Source organism: Equus przewalskii, chromosome 1 (genome assembly GCF_037783145.1).
Source record: "Equus przewalskii isolate Varuska chromosome 1, EquPr2, whole genome shotgun sequence".
NCBI lineage: Eukaryota > Metazoa > Chordata > Mammalia > Perissodactyla > Equidae > Equus > Equus przewalskii.
The window spans coordinates 161,914,306-161,941,171 of NC_091831.1; the positions used below are offsets into that span (position 1 = coordinate 161,914,306).

The window sequence follows — 26,866 nt, forward strand, 5'->3', positions numbered from 1 at the left end:
TGTGGGAGAAGCTGCCCCCACTGGAGAGAGAGTCCCTGAAAACGGGAAATTCAGTGACAATGGCCTGGCCCCCTGGTCTCCTGGGTCCCTGGAGTTAGTTCCCTTCCACTGCCCTGCTCTTCCCTCTGCCAAGTTGCTGGGGTGTTGGTGATGGTGGTTGGGTTAGAGAAGGTAAGAATTTCCTAAGGCCCAGGGAGGAACATATTTATGGGAAGAAGATTGTCCTATTATAATGGGCAGCCTTCAGATTCAGCCCTTACACAGGGTCAAGCACCACAGAGGTGTGACTGAGAAACTATACAGCGTGTGCTTTAGGGGGAAGATGGGCTGGAGGAGGAAGGAGGAAGGACAGCCCACAACTGACAGCAGAGGGCTGCCTGGAGCATGCTGTTGCGTGTTGAAAGTGGTTCAGTGAGTCCGTGAGACTTTAGTCATACTCTCAAGAAATCCATTTATTATGGCCCTGCAGTCCCACTGCCCGCCCCGTGGGATTCCTGCCTCTGCCCCAGAAAAGATGGTCAGGCACAGAGGAAGGTCAGCCTCATGCCTGCTGTTTGAGGTGTTTCATTGTTCTCTTTATCCAGGACAGGTAGTATGAGACCTTCGTGAAGACTCCTGGAGGGTTCCCGCTCAGTTGTCCATAGGAGGAAATGCCCTGGACCATGTTGTTGCAGATGAGGGGTCCCCCGGGGTCCCCCTGGGGCAGAGAGAGGAAGGACTCAGCTTGCCTCCATGTTATCTTGCCTTTCCCACCACCCCAGGGGTCAGTGGTCTCTATTATGGGCTGCCTGGAAGATCAGGAACAGGGCAGGCTTTGTCACCTCCCTCTTTCCAGGACTCCAGCCTGACTCTGACTGTTCTTTGCAGCTCCACCCAGGCTAAGGCTTTCTCTCTAATCCTTAGGGAAGTTTTGGTGAGAACTCTGCCGTGGGGTGACTGATCCTTCCTTAGCCTGAATGCCTGATGCGCTAGGGGTAAAAACTGAAGACTACATTCGTGGACCCAGGCTGTCCTAGCTCTCAGGATGATGCATGAAGACAGGGCCACTCCCATCACTCAGAGCTCCCCATTTCCTCTCTCCCAGGGCCTGTCTAGGTGGATGCTGGAAACCTTACCCTAATGCTGTTCTTCATCTTCTTCGGGTCACCTACACAAATCTGGGTGGCCCTGCTGTAAAAAGGGCGGTAGCGGGATTCACACTCCACATCTTTTTGCACAGTCAGCTCCACCTCCTGCAGTATATTTGCTGAAATGCCCATTGAGTCTTGCCCCCAGCCGGCCACACTGCACACCTGTCCGGGCGTCACCTGGGCCTTGCCCCAGGGCAGGCTGAGGGTCCTCACAGCTGCAGTCAGCTTGGCCTTTCTCTCCAGCTGATGGGAAGAGGCAAGAAAGTCCAGCTCAGCCACCTGCTTCTTGGGCCTGACATCACGATGGAGCTGCACTGACTTCCCTCTACCCTGAGCCACTGGGACTAGTCAGGCAGCCAGTATGGGAAGGAGAGAAGGGACAGGTTGCAGTGGGAGGGGAAATAATCTGGACCCAGGACAGCAAGAGCAGTGGGGAGGTTCCCTTACTTTTATTAACATGATGTCATTGGATAACTTCTCATAAATAAAGTCTGGGTGGCGGATGGTTTCTTTCACAGGGATGATCTGCTGGGTCGTTTCCTGTTTCTCCATGTTGTGGGCCCCCAGGGTCACGTTGATTGTGCTGCGCAGAAAGTAGAGTGGGGATGTGAGGGGTGTGGAGTCACAGGAGATCCAGCCCTGGAGCCATGAAGGCCGACTGACAGCTGAGGCAGGGCAGGGCTGCAGCTAGGGGAAATCCAGATAACAAGAGGGCCAGTTGCTGAGTGACTCTGTGACTTTTTCTTCTCAATGACACCGAGAGGAGGACTTCTGGAAGCTTTCTCTTGCCCTCAGACAATATTGTCAAAGTACTCTGAGTTTGCCTTTTGACCCTAGTCCTTGCTTTCATACTCCATGGCTGCTGTATTTGGCCAGAATGGTCTCTCTTCTCAACTGGGCCACTTGCTCTCACGTCTGACCCTCTGACCCCAAAGCTTGCCTGTCCCATTTCTCACTTTCCATGACTCAGTCATGCTCTCAAATGACTCCTTGCAAGAGCTCTCGTGGCCTCGAGTTACCAGGAGCTGGAGGAGCTCCGCTGGGCAGCAGCCCCTTGGCAGGTGACAAGGGTTCCTGTAGGGGTCTCAGGAGGTGTCCATTGCCTTCGGCCCCTCACTTTCCCCAGCAGTGAGCAGCCGTCAGAACAATATCCTTTCTCACTAGGACACCGCCGCACCTGCTGGGCTTCTCCTTACCCGGAACCTGAATCAATACCATGTAGGGGCGGGAGTGGGGCTTTGCCTCATGTCCTCCGATGATGATTCCTGAAAGAAAAGACTGGAAGTTGTGCTTTCTGGGAGTGGCTGTGGTCAGGAACGAAAGCATTGGAAGGTGGTGATTGAGGGGGAGCCCTACAGTGCCCTGCTGACACCGGGGAGAGTCCTCCAGGTTCTCCTTGCAGCAGAATAACCTTTTCTGAATTCAAGTCTTAGAATCCCCGGTAAGGGAAGGGGGGACAGAGCTTGTTGTCCCTGTCCTACTTCAGACCATGTATAGAGGAGATAAGAGCTGTCTTCATGATGGTGGAGCCCCAGGGGATCATGGACAGGGTTCCCCTGACGCCTTCTGTCTCAGTGAGTCTCCCGACCCCTTTGAACCTCTGCTAATGTCTTGACTGGTGCCTGTATCTAATAATCTGTCTGTGAGCTTATGGCGCTGGGTTTTCTAACATCCTCATGTCCTAGGACTGAACCCGTGCTAGGATCTCAGTAAACATTTTCTGGCTGCATGAGTGAATGACCTTCACCTAGCTTTAGGCTGAGGTTTCCTGGGGGTTGTGCTTATTGGATTGAAGGCCATCCTCATGGATGGAGGGCACTGTGTGGAGTAGCTGAAGGCCTGTTAAGACAGGGGGAAGTGGGGCTGAAAATGGGGTGCCTGGGCCTCTGGTAGAGCAAAAGCAACAGAAGTGCTCTGGATGCAGTCATCCAACCCCTTCTGAGATCAGCTGCTCCCTCGGCTCCTCTCCTGGGCAGGGGTGAGGGGGTGAGGGCACCGAGAAAAGAAACTGGTTCTTAAGCTGGGTCTAGGGACAAATCCCACTACTGCAGTCGGTTTGTCTGATCTGCCCTTTCCTGAGTTTGAGTGAGGGATTTTAATTACTTATCTTTTGTAGCTTCACATCCTTTGCCAATTGCCTTCCATGAGCAATTGACCTCCCAGGTGATAAGAGAGAAGCTCACACAGTAAATCTTTTAGTGAACACCGTTTGTTCCTGCCTTGCCTGTTGAGTGTTTGTGCAGCATTGGACTTCTTAGTCTAGGTTTGGGATGGGAGCTTGGGTCTGGAAAGTTCTTGGGCTTTAATTGAGGAAAATCCCTGACTGTGCTGGGAAGAGGGTCAGGAGTCCTGAGGGTTTTGTGAGATGGGCTGGAGCGTCTGGAATGGGGATGGTTACTCACCTGTCCCAGGCTTGGGGGGCAGAAGAAAGGCCAATAAGACCAGGAGTGGCTGCATCTTCCCTGAAGTTCTGGCCAGGTCAGAGCTGCTGGTGTTTCTTCCTTTTAGACCCACGGCCCCTTAGGGGAATGCAGGGGTGTGGCTCAGGACCTCATGGACCTCCTAAACTTGTGCTTCTGGTTTTCTTGCATCATCTACATGGTGATTTTTCATTTTTCTGATATTGTGAGCACCCAGGATGACACTTAATTGTCTGTAAAGAAAAGGTAGATTGGGTCAGCCACAGGAGCTACAGCTCTATGCCTGAAAGGGAGGTTGAATTTCCAGCCTAAGGCACACCTGCAGTTGAATCAGATAGGGTAGAAGGGAAAAGTGGACAGTGTCAGCTTTCTTTGCTGGGTAGCAGTGACCCAACCTGGTTCTTCAGCAGCCTGCCTGTCACCCAGACCTCTCTCCATGCAGTCCACCCCTGAATCCCACACTCACTGTGTCCTGGTCTGAGCAGATCAGATTGCTCCTCTGATTAGTCATTGGCTCTGTGTGCTGCTCAGGGACCTTCCTGAGTTACAGGCCAAGGGACCAAACCAGGGGATCCCAGGATGACAAGGAGTCCTTTGCTCCTCACCTTCCTTTACAGTGAGCTTCTGCCAGCACAAAGTTGTCTTGTACCAGGACCCCCCACATCTACTCTGGCCTTCATTGTCATTGTAGGAAAGGACAGATACCATGTAGGGCTGTGAGTGTGGTCTGGCCACTCTGCCTCATCTGATTTTGCCTGAAAGAGAAAATTGCCCTGCTTCTCTGCGTTCATAGAAAACAGGTGCTGGGCACTGCCTGGTAGTCTAAACCCACGGGATGTTCTCAGGCTAGGGTGGTTGTCATGTCCTCTGGGACCAACACAATGAGAGGGGGTTGCAGGCTTCAGAGGGCAGCTGGCGGGCTTGCAGCATGACTTGTTTCCTGGCTTAGTTCTTAGTTTCCTCCTGTAGAGATGAGGAGCTCAGCCCTTGTTCTGGAGCAAACACAGTTCATATACCTGTTAAAGGAACTGTCCTAGAAGACCTGGAGATTAATCTCTCTGACCTACCCTGGTTGCATTTGTCCCTGGGCTTCTCAGATCCTTGTGAACTGCTTACTTCCAGTATAATCTGAGCACTTTGTGCTCATGGGGTAGGATACTGTGGCTTATTTCTCCCCCCTCCTGGGTCAGGCACATAGTACACACTCCAGAAATGCGTGCTAGGTGCATCAGTGAACAGTCCTCAAATCTGCTTTGATCAGCAGCTAGTGAGGAGCAGTTTTAATGCAATCTGAACTCCAGCACAGTTTATCTTTCTTAGGCTCACAGAGGGCAGAATACAAATGATGGGAAATCAGAGTGAGATGGGGAAATGGGCTGGAGGGATGTGGGTGGGAGAGTGTCTCCACTGAGCTGGTGGGAGCAGCAGTGAGTCAACATTCTGATGGTTCTATAAGGTTCTGGATATGTGCTCTTGTAGAGCTGAGTTGCTCAGTAGAATGGGGACAAGGTGAAAGTGACTCCTAGGAAACTGAGTGTTTGCTGGCTCTTCTGTTCTTGATTCAGACAATAGGTTCAGTGATAGATAACCACTCATAGCTTTGGAGAATGGGAAGTTATAGTGCTCTTTTTCAGCTTTCCCTTCCACTTGAATCATACGCTATCCTAATACTAAGTCATTTTCCAGGTGACAAGGCTCTGACCCTTGGAAGGGAGAAGACCCACCAGGTGTCCTTAGGAGCAGTTTTCTTTTCTGTAATTTCTCCAGAAGGCATATCCAGTAACAGATCTGGGGATCAGCAAATTTCTGGGAATGGACTGAGGCAAGGAAGGGTCATAATGACAGCCTCACTGGGACACTGTGGAAGTGTCAGGGTTGGAATAAACCAGGCCTCTGAGGACCTACAGGTCCTCTTAGCTCCTTGAGACCTGGAGGGTAGGAGATTGGCCAAGAAGATCAGAAGCAGCAGCATCTTTCCCGAAAGGCTGATCATGTCTGAAGTGATGTGTGCCTTCTCCTTCCAGGCTTTTCAATCCTAGAGGTGAAGGAAGAAGGGGCTGCTTACTGACCACCAATGTCCTCCCAGTTTTATTGACTCTCAAGATAAGAGATTTTGTCATATCCCTCTTCCCCTCACAGAGAGGGGCTGTGTGGTGAGGGATTTGCAAGAACCACATTAGTAGGCTGTTGATAGCATGACTACTTTCACCAGGAGAAAGTACTGGGCACTTTGAATGGAGGTGGAGCTTTGGGGGGCTTTGTCATTAGCCAGAAATGGTGTCCCTTTCCCTAGGTGAGATCCTCCAAGAACATGAATATGACCCCACCATTACTTGAATATGTGATTAGGCAACTGTCTTCTTCCTAAAATAGCATGCATCTGTGCAATCTTTCTCTTTGTAGAGCTCCATTTTTTTGATAGCAAAAGGGTTTTTCTAAGTATTTTATTTTTATTTTTGGTATAAATGCCAAAGTACCAAACATTGATCTCTCCTAAAACGCAGTAGGCAAGAGCTTAGTCATCCATCAGCTTCTTGCTAATTACAGGCAACAGCAGGCAGTTGGGTGGGGGTGAGGAGCAGAGATTGGGGATGAAGTGCAGATGGGGCATTGATGAGAGCACTAGGAAAAGAAAGTAATGACAGAATAGGAGAGTTTGAGAGGAGGGGGTTGACAGAGAAATGCACTTGAGTTCCCTATGTGGTCCCAGGTTGCCCTGATAAAGCTAATGTTGTTCTCAACTTTTTGGTATTTCAAAGGTTTAAAAGACCCCAGAGTTGAAGTAGTTGGGGACATGGAGATAGAGACTGAAAGAGGAGAACCAAAGCTTTGCCACTCATTCTGAGTTTCCTTGGTCACTCCTGTCCTACCTGGCACAGGTAACCTCATGCTCCAGTGAAGACCATGATGTAGGCACAGATTCTGACCCCGAGGCTCCCTGTCCCTGGTGAGGAGCCTGGCATGGTTGTTATCAGAGTTCTCTGTGCACAGGTGCTTGAGGGCTGTCAACTTTTGGATGGGGGAAGTCTCAAGACATGATGCTACTAACAATACAAGCAATCAGCTTGGCTGTTTAAATTATCGTAGTTTGTTCTTATGTATTTAATATAGATATCTGAAGACTTCTGAAGTCTTGTCTCAAACTGGGTATACTGCTTATGCTGCTTTTGCATCTGTTGGATCAGTCATTACCCAGAAGGTGGACATGTCAAGTATCTTCTCATTTTCATTCTCTGTCACAGACATGGTTGTTGCTTACAGGGGATATCACCATTCCCCCATCCTTGATGACTTAAGGTCTCCTCCCCACCCTTGATTTGGAAATCACAAGTATGTTCAACAATGTTGTAGTGATTTTTTAATCTAATGTGTGTTAACATGCTGGGTTATGAAGTACCTATTACATAATGTCTATGAAGTTTTGGAAGCATAGAAAATCAAAGATGGTAGAATGTAATTTTCACCCAAAACAGGTGTTTATCTTTTGAGTGCATTTTTCACATAAAACCTTGAGAGTTTTCACAATTCCCATAACTGGTGTTGTTACCGAAACCGAAGAGTGTTCCCTCCTGGCAAGTTAAATCAGACTCTCCACCAGAAGTAGTTGTGTCATAAAGTAAAGTATATTTGTGGCAAATAGGAGACCATGAGGAATCATTTCCTGAGTCATGGCATCCCCGAACAAAGGGAAGTGGGATATTTCTTTTTGATGAGGAATGAATATTCAAAAAGAAAGGTGGGCATTCACCTGTGCAGGCTCAGATGGAAAACATGCTTTGACTTATACAGCAGTTTTCAGGAATAAGGCCCTGGCTCCTCCTGGAGAGATCTTAGCATTAACAGTAAGGCCAAGGTCATAGGCATAGCTCTTGATGGGGCTTGGTCTTATTCAGGGTGGTTGGTGATTCCATCTCCTTAACATAACAGTAGGAAAAAAAAATTTGGAAAACAGTTAAAATATCCAAACCCACCCTTGAGTTCCTTGGAGTACCTAGTGAGTGACAGTTTCTTGTACATGTGGCTCTGCTAGCACATTTTTCTGAGAAAGAACTTTCCTTTGATCTATTGGCACACTATGTAGGACTACACATCCTCCTTGTAAATGGCTCAGAGCCCCATTCTCTCAGAATGACCCATGGAGCCAGGTCATATCAGCAGGCATTTACTCATTTCTGCTCCCCTTCTGCCCCTCTTCACCCCCTGTCTCATCTCACCCACACCTAGCTGATCATGACTCTGCTGATCTGACCAAGGACAGAAGGCACCTGTGCCTGTGCTTAGCCATTGTGTCTGGAGAGAAGTTGGCTGCTCTTCTGAGGCTCTCTTTACTAAATTTGTAATTGCTCTAGAACTTTTCAGTGAACAGAATGAGAAAACGGAGAAGGGAAATGAACAGAGTGTCAGGGATGTGTGGGACACTGCATGCAATATACATGTAATGGGAGTCCCAGAAGGAGAGGAGAGGGAGAGAAAGGAGCAGAAGAAAATATTTGAAGAAATAATGGCTGAAAATTTCTCAGTTTTTGTGACAAAACCCCCAAACAAACCAAAACTATTAATGTACACACCCAAGAAGCTCAGAGATTTCCAAGGAGGATAAAGGATCATAGAAGATTGGGCCAGATTTTCCCCATTCCTCCTTCCCTTCTACCCTAGATCTCATGGCCTCATTTCCAGCCTAGCCTTCGCTTCAGACAGCATCTCTGGCTCATTTTCACCCCCAGTTGCTGCTTCTATGTCATGTGAGCAGGGGAGAAATGCTGGGATGGAGATGCTTCTCTCTGTGACATCAACCAGACACGATGCCTCTTCTGCTTGACCTAGAAGCCTGAGTGCTCAAAGAAAAATGCAGCTCCAAGGATGCCACACACGTGCAGAGATCTCTGCCCACCTTCTCCAAATAGCTGCTTTTTCCATTAGAACTTTATTTCTTTTGTATTACAAGAGATTCTCTATTACTATCACTTTTTACATTGTGGTAAAATATACAAAACGTATTGATCAATTTCTGCATAGACTGCAAGAGTAATTTACATTTTTCTGGAGGTAGAAAAATCTGCCAGCTCATTCTGTATGGTTACCTTAAAAAGGTTTTTAAAACATGATTTTAAATTAAGTGACTTCAGGAATCTTTTCTTTGAATATGGGCTAATCTTTAGGGTAAAAGTCGTGTTATTTTAGTCAACCTTGTGTGTGGAGTTTTGTATAACTTCAGTATATCAAAACAAGAGGCGGCCCCTCCTTACATTGAAAATGAGAACGTTGGTTCACCGTACCGTGGGGTCTGGTGTGGTTAAGGGTTTAGGAGAAGGACTCTGGGTGTGATGGACATTTAAGGGTGCTTCCATCTCTTGGCCACTGTGAATAATGCTGCTGTGAACATGGGTATTTGGTAGCTATTTTTCAGCAAGCAAATCTTTTATTTTCTTCTAATACTTTTATGGTTTAATTTTTTGCATTTAGGTCATTGATCCACTTGAGGGTTATTTTAGATTATGGTGTGAAGAGTGGATGGAATTTTCTCTTTTTCCCAAAAAACTACCCAGTTGTTCAAACACCATCTATTAAAAATTCATTGCTTTCCAGTGATTTGAGATGCCATCTTTCCCATGTATTAAATTGGGCTTTGTATGGAATTTCAGTTTTGTCCCTTGTTCTGCCTGTCCCCCACACACAAGTGGCACACAGTTTTAGTGTATACCCTCGTCCCTCAGTACCCAAGGGGGATGGGTTCCAGGCCCCTGTGGGTATGAAAATCCCCAGCTGAACGATTCTTTGTATAAAATTACAAAGTATTTGCACATAACCTATGAGATTCCTCCATTCCATACATTGTAAAGTATTCGTATTACTTATAATACCTAATACAATGCAACAATGCAGATGCTATAGTGGTTAATACTGTAGTTATTGTTTAAGGAATAATGACAAAGAAAAGTCTGTACATGTTCAGTATGACACAACCATCGTAGGCTTTTAGATCTCCATTGGTTGAATCCACGGGGGATATGTAATTTGGATTGTACTTTAACAACTATTAGGGGGTCTCTGGTACAATGGAGAGGAGAGAGCCTTGCTCTGGGGAGAGAGATGGCCTTCCATCTCTTCCCAAGGCCTTGGGGGAAGGGAGATGAGGGAATGAATGGCTTGGAGGAGGGAAGAAGCTCATCCTGGTCTCCGAGACACTGTAGGGGATTCATTTGTCCTGGGGAAGAGACCCCATTTTCCTGGAGTTGCACAGACTCAGACCTGGCATACATTTGTTGTATACTGAATGATTTGACTGAACGAATGAGAAATCGGTAACTTCCACTTTAGATGTGGATATTAATTAAGGCTCTGGCAAAACCCCCACAGCTGGCCTCTGTCCCAGAGAAGAGTCACTCAAAGGCGGGGTCTTAGTCTGAAGCCTGTCTTTGAAGCTTCTCATGGTTCTCATTATCCAGGGCAGGAAGCTGGAAACCCTGATGAAGACTGCTGGAGGAGTCCCCATCCTAATTCCATAGGAGATGATGACCTGGGCCTCATGGTGACACACCAGGAGGCCTTCGGTGTCCCCCTGTGGGTGATGAGAGGAAGGGACATGAAGTCAGGCCTCCCTACTCCTGCTTCTCTAAGGCACAGCCCTCAGAGAGATAGCAACAGGTGGGCTCTTTCACAGTGGGGTGTGTGTGAGTTGGGAGGTTGTTGGGGTGCACAAGTCAAGCTTCTGGATCTTTCCATTACTGGACATCAGTTCTTTTTTTTGTTTGTTTGTTTTATTTTTCCTTTTTCTCCCAAATTCCTCTGGTACATCGCTGTGTATTTTTAGTTGTGGCATGTGGGGCGCCTCCTCAGCATGACTTGACGAGCGGTGCCATATCCGCGCCCAGGATTCTAACCGGTGAAACCCTGGGCCATTGAAGCAGAGCACGCGAACTTAACCACTCAGCCATGGGGCCGGCCCCTGGACTTCAGTTCTTACTGTGGTTATTGTCTCTAGCTCACCCCAAGTCAGGGTACCTTCTCCTTCTAGAGGACAAGGCTGCACATGTGTATGTTGTGTCTCCAGTGCTCCTCCCCTGCCCCCAGAAACCAGACTGATGGGAAAAAGCCCCATGTCACTCAGGTCTGGGCCCCATACTGAGGCTATGGGGATGTAGTCTGTACCAACTGGTCAGTACCGCCCAGGCCTGTGTGTTTTCGGCCACCTAAGCAGATCCCTGGGGCTGTACCAGGAAGGTGGACTTCCTCTTCCTTGGGTTCCCCACACAAATCTGCGTTCAGCAGGGTTAGAAATTGAAGCAATCACTGCACTCCTGATCCCTCAGCACTCTCAGCTGCACATCCTGGAGTATAGACATACTCCACACGGGAAAATCAGGTCACAGCCCGCCATGATGCACTTGGCTGCAGGACTTGGCCTTGTCTGGTTCCGAGGTAGAGCACTGGCCTCACGACTGGGTTCAGTGGCTCTATTCTCCAGCTGGCAGGAAGAGTGCAGGTCCTTAGGGACTCCTGGGATGAACTCATCCCCTGCCCTGATCACTACATGGACTCTGCACCTACTTCCTCCTCTATTTTCCCAAGACAGTGTGGAGCCCCCACGATGGGAGAAAGCCAGCTGGGCTTGAGAACCAGAGGGTCAGGTAGGTGGTACCTGCAGTATCATGATGTTATTCAGGTTGTTCTGCTGATGATATTCACGGGGGCGGATGGCTCTGACCACTGATATGCGCTGCTGGGTGCTTTCCAGCCTCCCTATGTTATGGGCCCCCGGGATGACATTTATAGGGCTGCAAAGGAAAGCAGGCCTAGAGGCAGGTGTGAGCCACAGGAGCTCGGCCCACTAGCTCTCCAGGGCAGGAGGACAGCCCAGGGTGGTGAGACTGTATCTGAGGGAATTGAGGGGATGGGAGGGCTCTGGGGCTGAGCCCTCTGCTTCTCCAAAGCCCTGAGCTGGGGATGGTGGGGGACACAGGGACCTTGAGTTTTACTTCCTATGCGATAAATTGAGAGAGAGGTTAAATTCATACTTTGAGCTCCAATGTGTGCCTTCCATTTCCCCCATCTCTCTTTTTGATCATGCTCTTCTTTTCTCCTCATGTACACTGGGCTGTTCCCTGTCCCCCAGACCTACTTTGTCTCTTTGTCACCGCTTCATTGCTAGAACCCTGCTTTCAGATGGCCCCTCTTATGAACTCTTCTTGGCCTGTGTCTTTGTTTCCCTAGGAAGATCCTTAGTTCCTCACGTTCCCCAGCAGAGAGCTGCTGTCACAATGACTTCTCTCACCAGGAACCCCCCACAGGTGCCTGGACCCACTAGAGTCTGTGTCAGAAGATATGTCACATAGGGATGGGAGTGGGGCCTGACCTCTTGGCCCCCAATGATCTCCCCTGGAACGAAGCATTCAGTACTTATCTCTGTGCTCTCGGAACCTGCAGTGTAGGTTTCAGCTTGGTGGCTGTGGAAAGGCTAGAAGACAGGAGGCAGGAGAGATGATGCAGAGGAAAGATGAGTTGGGAGTGAAAGTTGCGAGCTGCTCCGCACATTGACTCCAGGGTTCTTTGGAACCACTGCTGACTCCCCATCCCAGACCTCAGCTCCTTCCATCTCCCTCAAAGGAGGAGAAGAACCCTTACTCCAGGCATGACCAGCCTCAGCCTCCCCTGTTGAGGAGAGATGCTCTGCTGTCAGATGGGAGACTGCTGGAGTGGGCTCTTCCTGAAGTCCCTGGTACTTTCTTTCTCAGGGAGCTTCCCAGATCCTGCTGAGTCCAGCTCATGGTCAGCTCATGACCATCATGAGACTGGTTTTAAGATTCTAAATGTGAGCTGATGGGACTGTTATTGCTGTCTTCTTATCTTCCTAAGCTCTGACACATGGGTGGCAGACTGAATTTAAAGAGCACATTTATATAGCATATTCTAGATGCCAGGGGCAATTCAAAGAGTTTGGTTACAGTAAGTAATTTAGCTCTTATAGGAAACTCTACGAGGTAGGCATGAAAAGAGTCCTATTATGGTGAGGACCCTGAGGCATGTAAATTCAGATAACTTGCCCTGCAATCCTGAGGTAGGAAGTGCCTTAGCAGTCTGGCTCCAGGGTCTATGAGAGAGGTTGAGTCTCTGAGGTTGGGGATGGTCACTCACCTGCCATAGCCCTGGGGGTTAGGAGAAAGGCCACCAGGAGCAGGAGCTGCTGGTCCTTCCTCCTGCTAAACTTTCAGCCCTCAAGACAGGAAGGTAGGGTTGGGGTGGGGGTCAGAATTCACAGTCCCATTCTCCTGCTGGTGTGATAGGTTTCATCACCCAAGGTGCCCAGGAGGCTTGCACCCCAACTGCCAGTGATCTGGGGTAGAGTTAATCATCCCAAGACAACACTGTGATCGGCCCGACAACCACTGAGTCAGTGCTGGCAGAAGAAACTGGAACCCGGGGTGACAGGAGGGATGCTTGGGGCTTGTGTCCTAGAACCCTAAACCTACTAAATTCAATAATTTCCAAATAACGCATGAAAGCTGGTGGCTGCCTATTTCTTCTATTTCCTGTGTCTGCAAGATTAGACCTTCACTCGTTTGGAATTTCAGTTTCTCTAAATGAATGGAAGTTTCCTGGATTCCTTATTCATTTATACTTAGTAAGGCATGGAGAAGGGTGAAAGAAACACCGGTGTGGTGTTAGGTGGGAGGTGGTGAGGACGCCAGGAAAAGTGAAGGAGATGAAAGATGGAAGGGGAAGTCTGCCTGTCTTCACCCTCTGACCCCTGGCCACCCTGCTGAGACCCTGGCTGCTCCTACTTCTTATTTATTAATTTGTTTGTTTATTCATTATTTTTGTCTTATTGAGGTCACGTTGGTTTCAGTTGGACATCATTATATTTCAGTTTCTGTATAGACTACATCGTATTCACGACCAAAAGTCTAGTTTCCATCTGTCACCATACTGATGTGCCCTTTATGTTCTGGCCTCAGCCCACCACTTCCCCTCTGGTAACCACCAATCTGTTCTTTGTATCTGTGTGTTTGTTTTTTTATCTTTCACATATGTTGAAATCATACGGTATTTGTTTTTCTCTGTCTGACTTACTTCACTTAGCAAAATAACCTCAAGGTCCACCCATGTTGTTGCAAATGGCAAAATTTTGTCTTTTTTAATGGCTGAGTAGTATTCCATTATATATTTATACCACATCTTCTTTGTCCATTCATTCACTGATGGGCACGTAGGTTGCTTCCATGCCTGGGTAATTGTGAATAATGCTGCAATGAACATAGGGTTCCATATGTCTTTTTGAATGAGTGCTTTCATGTTGTTTGGAAGAATACACTGAAGTGGAGTAGTTGGATCATATGATATTTCTATTTTTAATTTTTTGAGGAATCTCCATACTGTTTTCCATAGTGGCTGCAGTTCTACTAACAGTGTATAAGGGTTGCCTTTAATTCATATCTCCTCCAACACTTGTTTTTCCTTGTCTTTTTAATAATAACCATTCTGAATGGTGTGAGGTGATTTCTCATGGTAATTTTGATTTGCATTTCCCTAATTATCAGTGACATTTAGGATGTTTCTGTATGCCTCTTTCCATTTGTGTATCTTCTTTCGAGAAATGTCTGTTCATATCCTCTTCCCAGTTTTTGATTGAGTTCTTTGTTTTATTGCTGTTGAGTTGTATGAGTTCTTTATATATTTTGGAAATTAACCCGCATCAGATATATGATTTGCAAAGATTTTCTTTCACTTGGTGGGTTATCTTTTTGTTTCACTGATGGTTTCATTTGCCGTGCAGAAGTTGTTTATTTGATGCAGTCCTATTTGTTTAGTTTTTCTTTTGTTTCCCTTGCCTGAGGAGACAGCATATTCAAAAAGACACTGCTAAGACCGATGCCAAAGAGCATACTGTCTATGTTTTCTTCTGGGGGGTTTCATGGTTTCAGGTATACATTCAAGTCTTTAATCCATTTTGAGTTAAGTTTTGTGTGTGGTGAAGATAATGGTCTACTTTCATTCTTTTGCATGTGGCTGTCCAGTTTTCCCAACACCATTTATTGAAGAGACTTTCCTTTCTCCATTGTATGTTCTTGTCTCCTTTGTCAAAAATTAGCTGTCCTTCCATTTCTTTCTAGAAGTTGTCCGTGGAGAATGGGATGTATGAGGGTAGATAGGGATACGTATGTTTTTAAATGGTTTTATTTTCCATTTTAGTAAAAAATTGTAATATTAGATCAAATATGAGTGTGATACATTTCACAACCTCCATAGCTTGTTACATCTACCTTGGACTTTTTTGTTACACTTCCTTCAGTTACAACTGTTTTGTGCTCTAGGATGTTGGGACATTATAGTTGTGGGCTTCCATCTTCCTCCCTGGGCCCCCTAGGCTGCCAACAATGCAAATCTTCTGGGCAGGCTGATGCTGGGTCATTTCCCCTTCCTTCCGTGTGATGCTGCTGTCGTTGGAAACCAATCTTGTGGCTCTTGGCTTTGTAGGAGAGCAGTGTACTACTGAGGCATTCGGGGTACCCTCTGGGCTGCCTTAATGTCACTCTCAGAAGGACGTTTCGGGAGCTCCTTGAAAAGTTTCCCCTGATGAGCTTGTGATGTTTCATGGAGTGTCAGTGCTGGGAGAAGGCTGTGCCCGCACCATTGTCTTCCCACCACATGTATATGCTGGGAGGGAGACTGTTTCTTGCCAAGAATTGGCCTGTTCTTTTGTCCTTGTAGGAAAGAGCAGTTAACACAGGAAATTCAGTGACATCTGTATGTAATCTTTCCCTCAGAGTAGTTAGTGGGAAATAGGGACCAAGACCTGGATGTGGCAGAGAAAGATTTGAAAAAAGATGCAAGATCCTCAGTGTTTCCTGGCAGAAACACTTACTTCTGAGACTGAAGAGCTGGCTTTGGGGCTCTGGGTAAATATAGGAAGAGGTGGAGGTTGACATGTTCCCTAAGACTCTCTTCCACAAATACTCTGACAATCCACATATTCAAGATAGGAGAGTGGTAATACACATTGTGATATATTCATGGGATGAAATGCTGTCCAGCTGTTAAGAAGCATCTTGTTTTAGAGGACTGCTTAGTGGCATGGAGCAGTTTGTATCATCTAATATAAAGTGGAAAAAGTAGAATGTAGAATGGTTTATGCAATTTGATACTAATCCTGTTATAGTGAAAGACAAGAACCAGATCAACCGTTTTATGTGACCCTTATTTTCACCTTTATATCATCCCATGTTTTTCTATAATAGAAATGTATTAGTTTCATGGGCAGAAAAAAATTTGGGGCTCATGATTGCTGTAGACAACAAACACTATTAAGCATTGTGGTCGAGATGAGCTAGCAGTTTAGTGAAACAATTTGCTTTTCTTCTAGGGGACACAGGTGAACCACATTTGCAGTCCCACTTGAGGTCAGGTGTGGCTGTGTGAGTGCTGCAGCCAACAGGATGTGAGTGGATATGATGTGGGCACCTTCCAGACCTGACCACAAACACACTCCTGTGCCTGACCATGTAGACTCCTCCTCTTCCAGGGTTTGACGCAGGTGAACCTGGGAACATGGATGCCATCTTATGGGACTGAGCTTGCTCCCTTATTTTTGGTTTGATCATGTAGCCATTGTCCAAACTGGGACACGTGAGAACAAGAAGGGCACCACTAACCAGGAAACTCATTTTGGACGGTGTCAACAAGAAATAGACTTCTACTGTGTTAGTGACTGAAATACTAAAGTTTATCAGTTAAAATAGGTAGGATTATCTTAATTAACACATGGACTGTGTTACTGAAGCCTACCTTTTTGTTGAATTTAAGTATTTTTAAAATAGAATTATTCTAATAATGATACAGTTTAACATGCGAATAAATTAGAAAATAGAAGAAAAAAAGTCACCCTTAATCTCAGCACCCAACTGACCACTGTTAACAGATGTTTTTCCATCTAGGATTTTTTCTGTGTATATTTTTATGTAGGCCTGATCACAATATATTTAATTTTTAAACTTATAATTTAAATTATTCAACATAAACATTTTCCTCAATTTGTTCAAAATCTATTAGTGAATATCACTTTAGAATCTCACTTATGTTTAATAAATAGCCAGTTAAGTTATTTAAATATTACAGAAAAATTTTGGGAAAATTAGGAAAATGGATATGTAGGAAGAAGAAAAGCTTACAAGGAAAATAAGTGTACAAGCAAAAATTCGATTGCAGCTTATACTGCTCTCTAACTGCTTTTGACTTAAACATCCTGGGAGAACATTCTCCATATGGTAAAGTGTGATTCTATCGCAAAACTTTAAAGTTTCCCCAGTGTTCAATGGTATGGAACTTTTGGAAAATTAATCCTCAAATTGGTGTTGAACATTGGTATGTTTCAAAGATTCGAATTTTGTAACAAATCTAGAAGGCCCCTTATCTCGTCCACTTTTCTCACTGCGGGTGATCACTAGGTTAAAGGTTGCTTTTTTCTTTCTTTTTTTTTTGTGATCCTTTGTGCGCAAGGATTGAAAATGCTATTCTTTCAACGTCCATACCGAACGTAAGCATCACTAGTTTTGTAAATCCTTCCAAATTAGATAAGCAGAAAATTATTTTAGTTTGCACTGATTAATTAGTGAGCTTTTACTTTTTTCCAAATGTTGATTTTTTTTTATCACTTTCCTATTAATGTTCTTAGCCTAGTCGTCTAAAGTGGTGGATAATGTAGATGTTAAGGCTGCATAATTCGTAATGAGCATGTGCCATATTTTACCATTTGCCTATTTTGAGCACTAATACTGATTCCAATTTGGGGTTTATTATTCAATAGTGGTGTGTGAACATCTTTATGAATAACACACACACGAAGACGAACATCAGACCTTGTGTAGGAATAAGTCCTAGAAATACAAGTCACTAGATCAAGGGAGAGAAATAGATCTAAACTCACTTTGAAACCATTTTAAGGAAACAGGCACCATCAAGAGCAGCCCAGCCTTCCTGATGCTACAGGCATTAGGTCATTGTTTTCCTTCCTAACATGTGTCATTCAATGTCAGGGGCTCCTGTCAGGTGTGATGGGGAACTGACCCACCAGGCACTGTCCTTCGAGGCCAAAAACCTGTGCCCCTGGTGGCAGACATCCTTGGCTACTCTCTCGCTGGCTCTGCCTTACAACTTGGGGCTCTGTGGAGCTCCTCATGGCTGACTTTCTGGGGTCTCCATTTCTTTAGTGTGACAGCTTCTCCTAAGACTGTCCATTTTTACTGCTGAGACCTGAAGTTGTCCCCTGGCTCGTGCACCTTCTGCCTTATGCTTGCTAGTCTCCGCACGTGCATTCAGCTCTTCCCTCCCCTGTGCTTCTGCCGGTGCTGTGAGCCCCAGGGGAGGCTTGGCAGATGGACATGGGGACAGTCTTGAATTACAAATAAGCTTTCATTTGCTTTTCATATCTGCGTGATTTGTTATTCTTCTCAGTGTAGAGAAAGGGAGACATTCATCTCTATCTTTAAAGAGTACATTCTTTGCTTTGGGAATATATTTGAAGCAGATGTACAATGCGTGTTTGGTGGGTGATAACTCAGAGAAAAACAAGTTTTAGGTTGAATCAGGGTTAAACCTGAATGGCTTCCCCATACACCTCAAAATGTGAAAGCTTCTTGTTATTATTTTCATCACAATGAAGGGTCTGCCCATTGAAATGTGGCATTTTGTGGATTTGTGGACTGAGGCTCATGCCTTCTACATGTCAATAAACAAAAATAAGGCTACCCCAGTTGCCTCCTCTCTCCCTCCCTCCCTCCATCCCCTCCGGTCGCGGAATCCACTGAGCACAGATTGGAAACGTCAGGACCTGTGGGTCTCCAAGTCTCTTCCAATTTCACGCTGCCCTTCTGGAATCAAACAAGATCACTCACGTGAAACTCTAATGTGAAATAGAGCTAAAATAGAGAGAATTTAATTATGTTCAAGACAAGATTCCTTTTTTTTAAAAAAAGATTTTATTTCTTTCCTTTGTCCCCCAAAGTCCCCCGGTACATAGTTATATATTCTTCGTTGTGGGTCCTTCTATTGTGGCATGTGGGATGCTGCCTCAGCGTGGTTTGATGAGCAGTGCCATGTCCATGCCCAGGATTCGAACTGACAAAACACTAGGCCACCTGCAGCGGAGCGCACGAACTTAACCACTCAGCCACGGGGCCAGCCCCAAGACAAGATTTCTTGAGGATTCCAAATACAGATCCATCTGCCAAACTGTCCTGCTTAGTGGAAGGGGAGGAACCACGAAAATTTACAGGAAATTTCCCCTCACTGTAAGTTTCCCAGTATCAGGGACAGAGCCTGTTATGTGTCTGGCACAAAGAGAAATATCAACATTTGATTTATTGGTGGATGGCTGGGTGGTACTTTCAAGTCCAGCTGCCCTGGAGTCCTCAGGCTGCTGTAACCCACGTTGCCAGCAGGGGCATCAGGCCAGGCTGAAAGGGGCTGAGGCTGCTGAGTGACTCCACAGGCCATGGTGGCAGACGCCCTGGGGATTCTGGGCTGAATGGAGGACCTGAACTGTCTCTGCTCAGGTGGGAAGTGCGTACTGGCTCCTCTGATAGGCATCAGGTGGGCTGGAAGCTCAGGTATCACAGAAAGAAACCATAGAAGAGAATTGTATGGGGCTTTGGAAATTGTTAGGGAGATGAGAGAACGGCTGGCTCAAAACAGGGTGGGCTGGAAGGGAAAGGAGCTGGTAGCCAGGGCAGTCACATGGAAAACAGGGGCAGGAGTGGGATGGTGGCAAAGGAGGAAGGTAGACTGAGCTCAGTGCTGGGCCCCTGATAGGACAGGAAATAGGACCGAGTGAGGCTAGGGGCCATTGTGGGATCATCTGAGCCTCCGAAGCTGCAGATGGTGCTGGCTGTGGGAGAAGCTGCCCCACTGGAGAGAGAGGCCCTGGAAACAGGAAACTCAGTGCCCAAGGCCTTGTCCCCTGGCCTCCTGGGTCCCTGGAGTTAGTCCCCTTCCACTGCCCTGCTTCTCTCTCTGCTGAATGTATGGGTGTTGATGATGGTGTCTGGCTTAGAGAAGATAAGAATTTTCTAAGGCCAAGGGAGGAACATATTTTGGGCAGGAAGATTGTCCTTTTATAATGGGCAGCCTTCACACTCAGCCCTTGCACAGGGCTCAGCACCACAGAGGTGTAACTGAGAAACTATTCAGCATGGGGTGTATGGGGAAGGAGAGCTGGAGGAGATGGAGGAAGGACAGCCCACAACTGACAGCAGAGGGCTGCCTGGAGCATGCTGCTGCGTGTTGAAAGTGTTTCAGTGAGTCAGTGAGGCTTCAGTCACACTCGCTAGAGATCCATTTATTACGGCCCTGCAGTCCCACTGCCCGCCCCACGGGATTCCTGCCTCTGCCCCAGGAAAGATGGTCAGGCACAGAGGAAGGTCAGCCTCACACCTGCTGTTAAAATTCTTTCATTGTTCTCTTTATCCAGGGCCGGTAGTATGAGTCCTTCATGAAGAATCTTGGAGGGTTCCCGCTCTTTTGTCCATAGGAGGAAATGTCCTTCCCTACTTTTTCACAGACGAGGGGGCCCTGGAAGCCCCCTGGGGGCAGAGAGAGGAAAGACTCTCCTGGCCTCCTCGTGGTCCTGCCCTTCCTACCGCCACAGTGGTCAGTGGTCTCTATTAGGGGCTGTGTGGGAGATTAAGGCCAGAGTGGCCCTCCCTCATTTTGGGGCTCCAGCCTGGCTCTGACTGTTCTTTGTAGCTCCACCAAAGCCAAGGCTTTCTCTTCAATCCTCAGGGAAATTTTGGTGAGAACTGTGCTGTGGAATGACTGATCCTTCCTCAGCCTGCCCACCTGATGCACTAGGAGTAAAAACTAAAGACTGGATTTGGGGACCCAGGCTGCTGAAGCTCTCAGGCTGAGGCATGAAGATACGGCTACTCCCATCCCCCAGAGCTCCCCATTTCCTCTCTCCCAGGCTCTGTTTAGATGGATGCTGGAAAAGTTATCTTGAAGCTGTTCTTCATCTTCTTTGGGTCGGTCCCCTACACAAGTCTGAGTGGCCCCACTATAATGGTTGAGGAAGACGGATTCACACTCCTGATCCTTCTGCACGGTCAGATCCGCCTCCTGCAGAGTAGTTGCTAAAGTGTCCATTGAGTGTTGCCCCAAGTAGACCACACTGCACACCTGTTCAGGCCTCACCTGGGCCTTGCCTCTGGGCAGGATGAGGGGCCTCACAGCTGCAGTCCACTTGGTCTTTCTCTCCAGCTGATAGGAAGAGGCAAGAAAGTCCAGCTCAGCCACTTGCCTTCTGGGCCTGGACACTGCGATGGGGCTGCAGTGTCTTCCCTCTCACCTGAGCCATTTGGGACTAGTCAGGGGGCCAGAACGGGAAGGAAGGAAGGGATAATTTGCACTGGGAGGGGAAACAATCTGGACCCAGGACAGCAAGAGCAGCAGGGAGGTTCCCTTACTTTTATTAACATGATGTCATTGGAGAACTTCTCACAAATGAAGTCTGGGTGGTAGATGACTTCTTTCATGGGGATGACCTGCTGGGTCCTCTCTCGCTTCTGGATGTTGTTGACTCCCAGGGTCATGCTGATGGAGCTGCACAGAAAGTAGAGTGGGCATGTGGGGGCCGTGGAGTCACAGGAGATCCAGCCCTGGAGCCTTGAAGGGCGGGTGACAGCCGGGGCAGGGCAGGGCTGCCACTAGGGGAAATCAAGACAACACGAGGGCCAGGTGCTGAGTAACACTCTGCCCTGTGTTTCTCAATGATACTCAGAGGAGGGCTTCTGGAAGCTTTCTCTTGCCCTCAGGCAATATTGTGAAAGTACTCTGAGTTTGCCTTTTGACCCTAATGCATGCTTTCATCCTCCACAGCTGCTTTATTTGGCCAGTGTTGTCTCTCTTCTCACTGGGGCCACTAGCTCTCACCTCTGACCCTCTGACCCCAAAGCTTCCCTGTCCTATTTCTCACTTTCCCTGGCCCAGTCATGCTCTCAGATGGCTCCTCTCAAGAGCTTTTCTGGCCTTGAGTTACCAGGAGCCAGGGGAGCTCCCCTGGGCTGCAGCCCTTGGGCAGAGGACTGGGGTCCCTGTAGGGGTCTCAGGAGGTGTCAGTTGTTTGCAGCCTCTCACCTTCCCCTGCAGTGAGCGGCCATCAAAATAAAGTCCTTTCTCACGAGGACACTGCCGCACCTCTTGGGCTTCTTCTCACCCAGAACCTGAATCACGGTCATGTAGGGGTATGAGTGGGGCTTGGCCTCATGTCCTCTCATGATGATTCCTGAAAGAAAGGACTGGAATATGGGCTTTCTGGGACTGGCTGTGGTCAGGAGGGAAGGCTACGGAAAGTGATGATTGAGGGTGGGGCCTACAGCACCCTGATGACACCGGAGAAAAGTCCTCCCAGGTTCTCCTTGCAGCAGAATAACCTTTTCTGAATGTGAAGCCTCAGAACCCTCTGTGAGAAAAGAGGGGACAATGCTTGTTGTCCCCGTCCTACTTTCATACCATGCATGGAGAAGATAAGAGCTCTCTTTAAGATGGTGGAGACCAGGGGATCATGGACAGGGCTCCCCTGACGCCTTCTGTCTCAGTGAGTCTTCTGATCCCTCTGAGCATCTGCTAATGTCCCGCCTGATGCCCATATCTAATAATCTGTCTGTGAGCTTATGGTGCTGGATTTTCTAAAATCCTCACGTCCTAGGGTCTAACCCATCCTAGGATGTCAGTAAACATTTCTTGGCTGTGTGACTGAATCGCCTTCACTTAGCTTTAGGTTGAGGTTTGGTGGGGATCATGCTGGTGCGATTGAAGACCATCGGCCTGTGGGGAGGGCACTTAGTGGAGCAGCCAAAGGCCTGGGATGGCAGGGGGAGCTGGAGTTGAAAATGGGGTTCTCAGTTTCTCTGGTAGAACCCAGGCAACAGGGGAGTCCTAGATGCAGTCATCCATCCCCTTCCGAGATCAACTCTTCCCTGGGTGCCTCTCCTGGAGAGGGGTCAGGGGATGACGGCACTGAGAAATGAAACTGGTTCTTTTTTTCTTTAAGTAATTTTATTGGGATTATAATGGTTTATAACATTGTGCAATTTTGGGTACATTATTGTTTATCAATTCCTGAGTACACTTCATTGTGCTCGACACCAGTCGTCTAATTTTTGTCCATCACCATACATATGTGTCCCTTTGTCCTTTCACACACCTCCCAACCCCCTTCCCCTCTGATAACCACCAATCTGTTTTCTTTATCAATGTATTTGTTATCTTCCATGTATGAGTGAAATCATGCAGTATTTGTCTTTCTCTGTCTGGTTTATTTCACTTAACATCATACCCTTAAGTTCCATCCATGTTGTTGCAAATGGGACAGTTCTGTCTTTTTTTGTGGCTGAGTAGTATTCCATTGTGTATGTATATATATACCACATGTGAGATATATATATATATATATATGCCACATCTTCTTTATCCATTCATCTGTAGAAGGACATTTGTGTTGCTTCCACATCTTGGATATTGTGAATAATACTGCAATGAAGATAGGGATGTATAAATCTCTTTGGATCATTGATTTCAAGTTCTTTGGATAAATACCCAGTAGTGGGGTAGCTGGATCATATAGTATTTCTATTTTTAACTTTTTGAGAAATCTTCATACTGTTTTCCATATTGGCTGCACTAGTTTGCATTCCCAACAGTGGTGTATGAGCTTTCCTTTTTCTCCACATCCTCTCCAAGTTTTGTTATTTTTTGTCTTGGTAATTATAGCTACTCTGACCAGTATAAGGTGATATCTCACTGTAGTTTTGATTTGTATTTCCCTAATAATTAGTAATTTTGGGCATCGTTTTATGTGTCTGTCGGCCATCTCTGTATCTTCCTTAGAAAAATGTCTGTTCATGTCCTCTGCCCATTATTTTATCATTTTTTTTTCGTTGTTGTTGAGTTGTATGAGTTCTTTATATAGGTTGGAGATCAACTCCTTGTCTGATAAGTGATTTGCAAATATTTTATCCCAGTTGGTGGGTTGTCTTCCCATTTTGTTCATGGTTTCCTTTGCTTTGCAGAAGCTTTTTAGTCTGATGTAGTCCCATTTGTTAACTTTTTCTTTTGTTTCCCTTGCCCAAGTGGACATGGTATTTGGAAAGATGCTGCTAAGATCAATGTCAAAGAGTGTACTGGCTATATTTTCTTCTAGGAGTTTTATGGTTTCAGGTCTTACATTCAAGTCTTCAATGCATTTGGAGTTAATTTTTGTGTATGGTGCAAGATAATGGTCTACTTTCATTCTTTTGCATGTGGCTGTCCAGTTTTCCCAACACTATTTATTGAAAAGACTTTCCTTTCTCCATTGTATGCTCTTGGCTCTTTTGTCAAAGATTAACAGTCCCTAGATGTGTGGTTTTATTTCTAGGCTTTCGAGTCTGATCCATTGATCTGTTTGTCTGTTTTTGTGCCAGTACCATACTGTTTTGATTACTATAGCATTGTAGTATGTTTTGAATTCAGGAATTGTGATGCCTCCAGCTTTGTTCTTTTCTCAAAATTGCTTTGGCTGTTCAGGGTCTTTTGTTGTTCCATATAAATTTTTGGATTCTTTGTTCTATTTCTGTGAAGAATGTCATTGGGATTCTGATTGGTATTGTATTGAATCTGTACATTGTTTTGAGTAGTATGGGCATTTTAACTATGGTTATTTTCCCACCCATAAACATGGAATATCTTTCCATTTCTTTATTTCTTTCAATAATGTCTTATAGTTTTCAATGTACCAGTCTTTCACCTCTTTAGTTAAGTTTATTCCTAGGTATTTTATTCTTTTTGTTGTGGTTGTAAATGGGATTGTATTATTGATTTCTCTTTCTGCTAGTTCATTGTTAGTGTATAGGAATGCAACTGATTTTTTAAATTGATCTTGTCCCGTGCAACTTTGCTGTAGTTGTTGATTATTTCTTGTAGTTTTCTGGTGGATTTCTTAGGATTTTCTATATATAGCATCATGTCATCTGCAAATAACAAAAGTTTCACTTCTACCTTTCCAATTTGGATTCCTTTTATTTCTTTTTCTTGCCTAATTGCTCTAGCCAACACCTCCAGTACTATGTTGAATAGGAGTAGAGAGAGTGGGCATCCTTGTCTCATTCTTGTTCTCAGAGGGATGGCTTTCAATTTTTCACCATTAAGTATGATGTTGGCTGAGGGTTTGTTGTATATGGGCTTTGTTATGTTAAGGTACTTCTCCTTCTATGCCTGTTTTATTGAGAGTTTTTATCATAAATTGATGTTGGATCTTGTCAAATGCTTTCTCTGTATCTACTGAGATGGTATGTGATTCTTATTCCTCAATTTGTTAAAGTTGTGTATCACGTTGATCGATTTGCAGATGTTGAACCATCCCTGCATCCCTGGAAGAAATCCCACTTGATCGTGGTGTACGATCCTTTTAGTGTATTGCTGTATTCGGTTTGCCAATATTTTGTTGAGGATTTTTGCATCCAAGTTCATCAGCGATATTGGCCTATAGTTTTCCTTCTTTGTGATGTCCTTGTCTGGTATTGGTATCAGGGTGATGTTAGCCTCATAGCATGTGTTAGGAAGCATTCCATTTTCTTCAATTTTTTCAAATAGTGAAACTGGTTCTTAAGGTGGGTCCAGGGACAGGTCTCACTATTGCATTTGGTTTGTCTGATCTGCCCTTTCCTGAATTGAAGGGAGGGATTTCAATTACTTGTCTTTTGTAGCTTCACATCCTCCACCAAATGCCTTCTATGAACAACTCCCTTTCCAGGTGATAAGAGAGAGGCTCACACACTAAATCTTTTAGTGAACACCCTTCCTTCCTGTTATCCTTGTGTAGTGTCTATGCAGCATCAGACTTATTAGTGTAGGTTTGGGATGAGCTGGGGCCTAGAAAGTTCTTGGGCTCAAATTGAGGAAAATCCCTGACTGTGCTGGGCAGAAGGGTCAGGAATACAGAGGATTTTGTGAGATGAGCTGGAGCCTCTGGAATAAGGCTGGTTATTCACCTGTCCCAGGCTTGTGGTGCAGAAGAAAGGCCAACAAGAGCAGGAGTGCCTGCATCTTCCCTGAAGGTCTGCTGAAGTCAGAGCTGCTGGTGTTTCTTCCTTCCAGACACATAACTCCTGAGGGCAAGGCAGGGGTGTAGCTCAGGACCTAACAAACCTCCTAGACCTGTGCTTCTGGTTTTCCTGTATCATCTGCAAGGTAGTTTGTCAAAGTTCTCTTGCTTGGGGCAGATGATAGTAGCACTGTCATAACACTTGCATTCCCAGTGCTGAGTCATAAGGTGAAAGCAAGAAGAAAGGACAAGAAAGCGAAGCCTGTGCTGCAGCCAGCAGAGGAGTTGGACACTAGAAGTCCCTCAGTGACTGAATCAAGAATGTCTCCATTTCTCAGCCATTGGCTTTTTTTCCCATCCTAATGAAGACACAAATAATTACTTAGCAAGCTAGGTCCAGGGAGATGGGCATGATGGCTTCTGCTCTTGAGAAGCTGGTGGTTGGCTGGAGTAGACTGAGAATCTGTGGTTAGACTACAGACTGGTAAGGGCTGTGGTGGGGATCTGCTTGGTGGTGGGAGACAGAGGCTGGACTTGCCTTAGGGGCATTTAGAGCTGCACACACCGAAACACCCCCAATGGTTATCCCGCTTCCGATCTGACCATCAGTCAAGCCTTCTATTTTTGGAATATTTGGAAGCATCTCCTTAAATGTAAACATTCTGCAACAAAGAGAGCTTCTCTTATCACAGCATTTTGAACAAAGTCCTCACTTGTTGTTTGTTGGACCAACACAAACCGTCATTGTGTTCATTGGGATTGAGTGACCTCATTGGTTTGTGCTTGAGTCATTTAGCATGCCTGGACCTGAGGTGGGGACTGTTGCACCCCAATCATAGTGCGTGCTTTTTTGGGAGGTGTTTCTCCTCTAGGAATGTTGGTCACTGTTACCAGGCCATGGAGAAATGGATGCCGATCGTCCTAATAATTACTACCCACCAAGTATTCTCTGTCCAGTGTCCAGTGAACCACAGCTCTGATGTCTCTGGGCCTAACAATTATAAGCATTTGCAAACAGATTATCCCAACACTGTCATCAGTGTGAGAGATATGAAAGAGTAATGGAAAGGAAGGCATTATGAGTTCTAAACAGCCCAGTCCCAATTCTGCTGAAGGAACAGTATCTTATGAAGACATAGAAACAGAGGGGAATGCAACCTGCTTGAACATTAATGATCATGATATCTGGATTTTGGAGTTCTCGGGAATTTTAATGTTCTTATTGATATGTTCTGCATTTAACTATCTTT

At 46.1% G+C, this 26,866-nt stretch overlaps 2 protein-coding genes and 1 pseudogene across 5 annotated transcripts in view; all 3 read right to left on the bottom strand.

The window, feature by feature from the left end:
- Nucleotides 1-437: 437 nt before the first annotated feature.
- On the bottom strand, nucleotides 438-3,587 carry LOC103564645 (granzyme H-like). Of its 4 annotated transcripts, XM_070628081.1 has the most exons (6): nucleotides 3,533-3,587; nucleotides 2,926-2,931; nucleotides 2,248-2,407; nucleotides 1,578-1,713; nucleotides 1,116-1,373; nucleotides 438-697 (listed from the first exon to the last, which is right to left on the bottom strand). In XM_070628081.1, exons 1-6 carry the CDS (start codon nucleotides 3,585-3,587, stop codon nucleotides 542-544), a joined length of 771 nt encoding a protein of 256 aa, XP_070484182.1. In that variant the 3' UTR covers nucleotides 438-541. The 4 variants fall into 4 exon arrangements, with proteins under 4 accessions (XP_070484182.1, XP_070484192.1, XP_070484172.1 ...); XM_070628091.1 differs by lacking the exon at nucleotides 2,926-2,931 and having other exon boundaries at nucleotides 1,308-1,373; nucleotides 2,248-2,395; XM_070628071.1 differs by lacking the exon at nucleotides 2,926-2,931 and having other exon boundaries at nucleotides 2,248-2,395.
- Nucleotides 3,588-19,861: 16,274 nt separating this feature from the next.
- On the bottom strand, nucleotides 19,862-25,618 carry LOC103564654 (granzyme H-like; annotated as a pseudogene).
- Nucleotides 19,862-26,866, bottom strand: part of LOC103545732 (granzyme H-like) — a 53,207-nt gene continuing 46,202 nt past the window's right edge. Inside the window, exon 6 of the transcript XR_011542154.1 lies at nucleotides 19,862-19,972. The gene's annotated coding sequence lies outside the window, so the exon portion shown is untranslated. The remainder of the gene's footprint in view (nucleotides 19,973-26,866) is intronic.

Bases quoted from the DNA above. Each gene is read 5' to 3' on its own strand.
- LOC103564645 (XM_070628081.1), bottom strand. From the start codon at position 3,587: ATGCAGCCACTCCTGGTCTTATTGGCCTTTCTTCTGCCCCCCAAGCCT. The intron at 1,714-2,247 runs GTGAGGGGCCGA...CTTTCTGCGCAG, and splicing joins GCTGCTCACTGCTGGGGAAA to CACAATCAACGTGACCCTGG. The intron at 698-1,115 runs GTAAGGTTTCCA...TCTCTGCCCCAG, and splicing joins AGATGAAGAACAGCATTAGG to GGGGACCCCGGGGGACCCCT.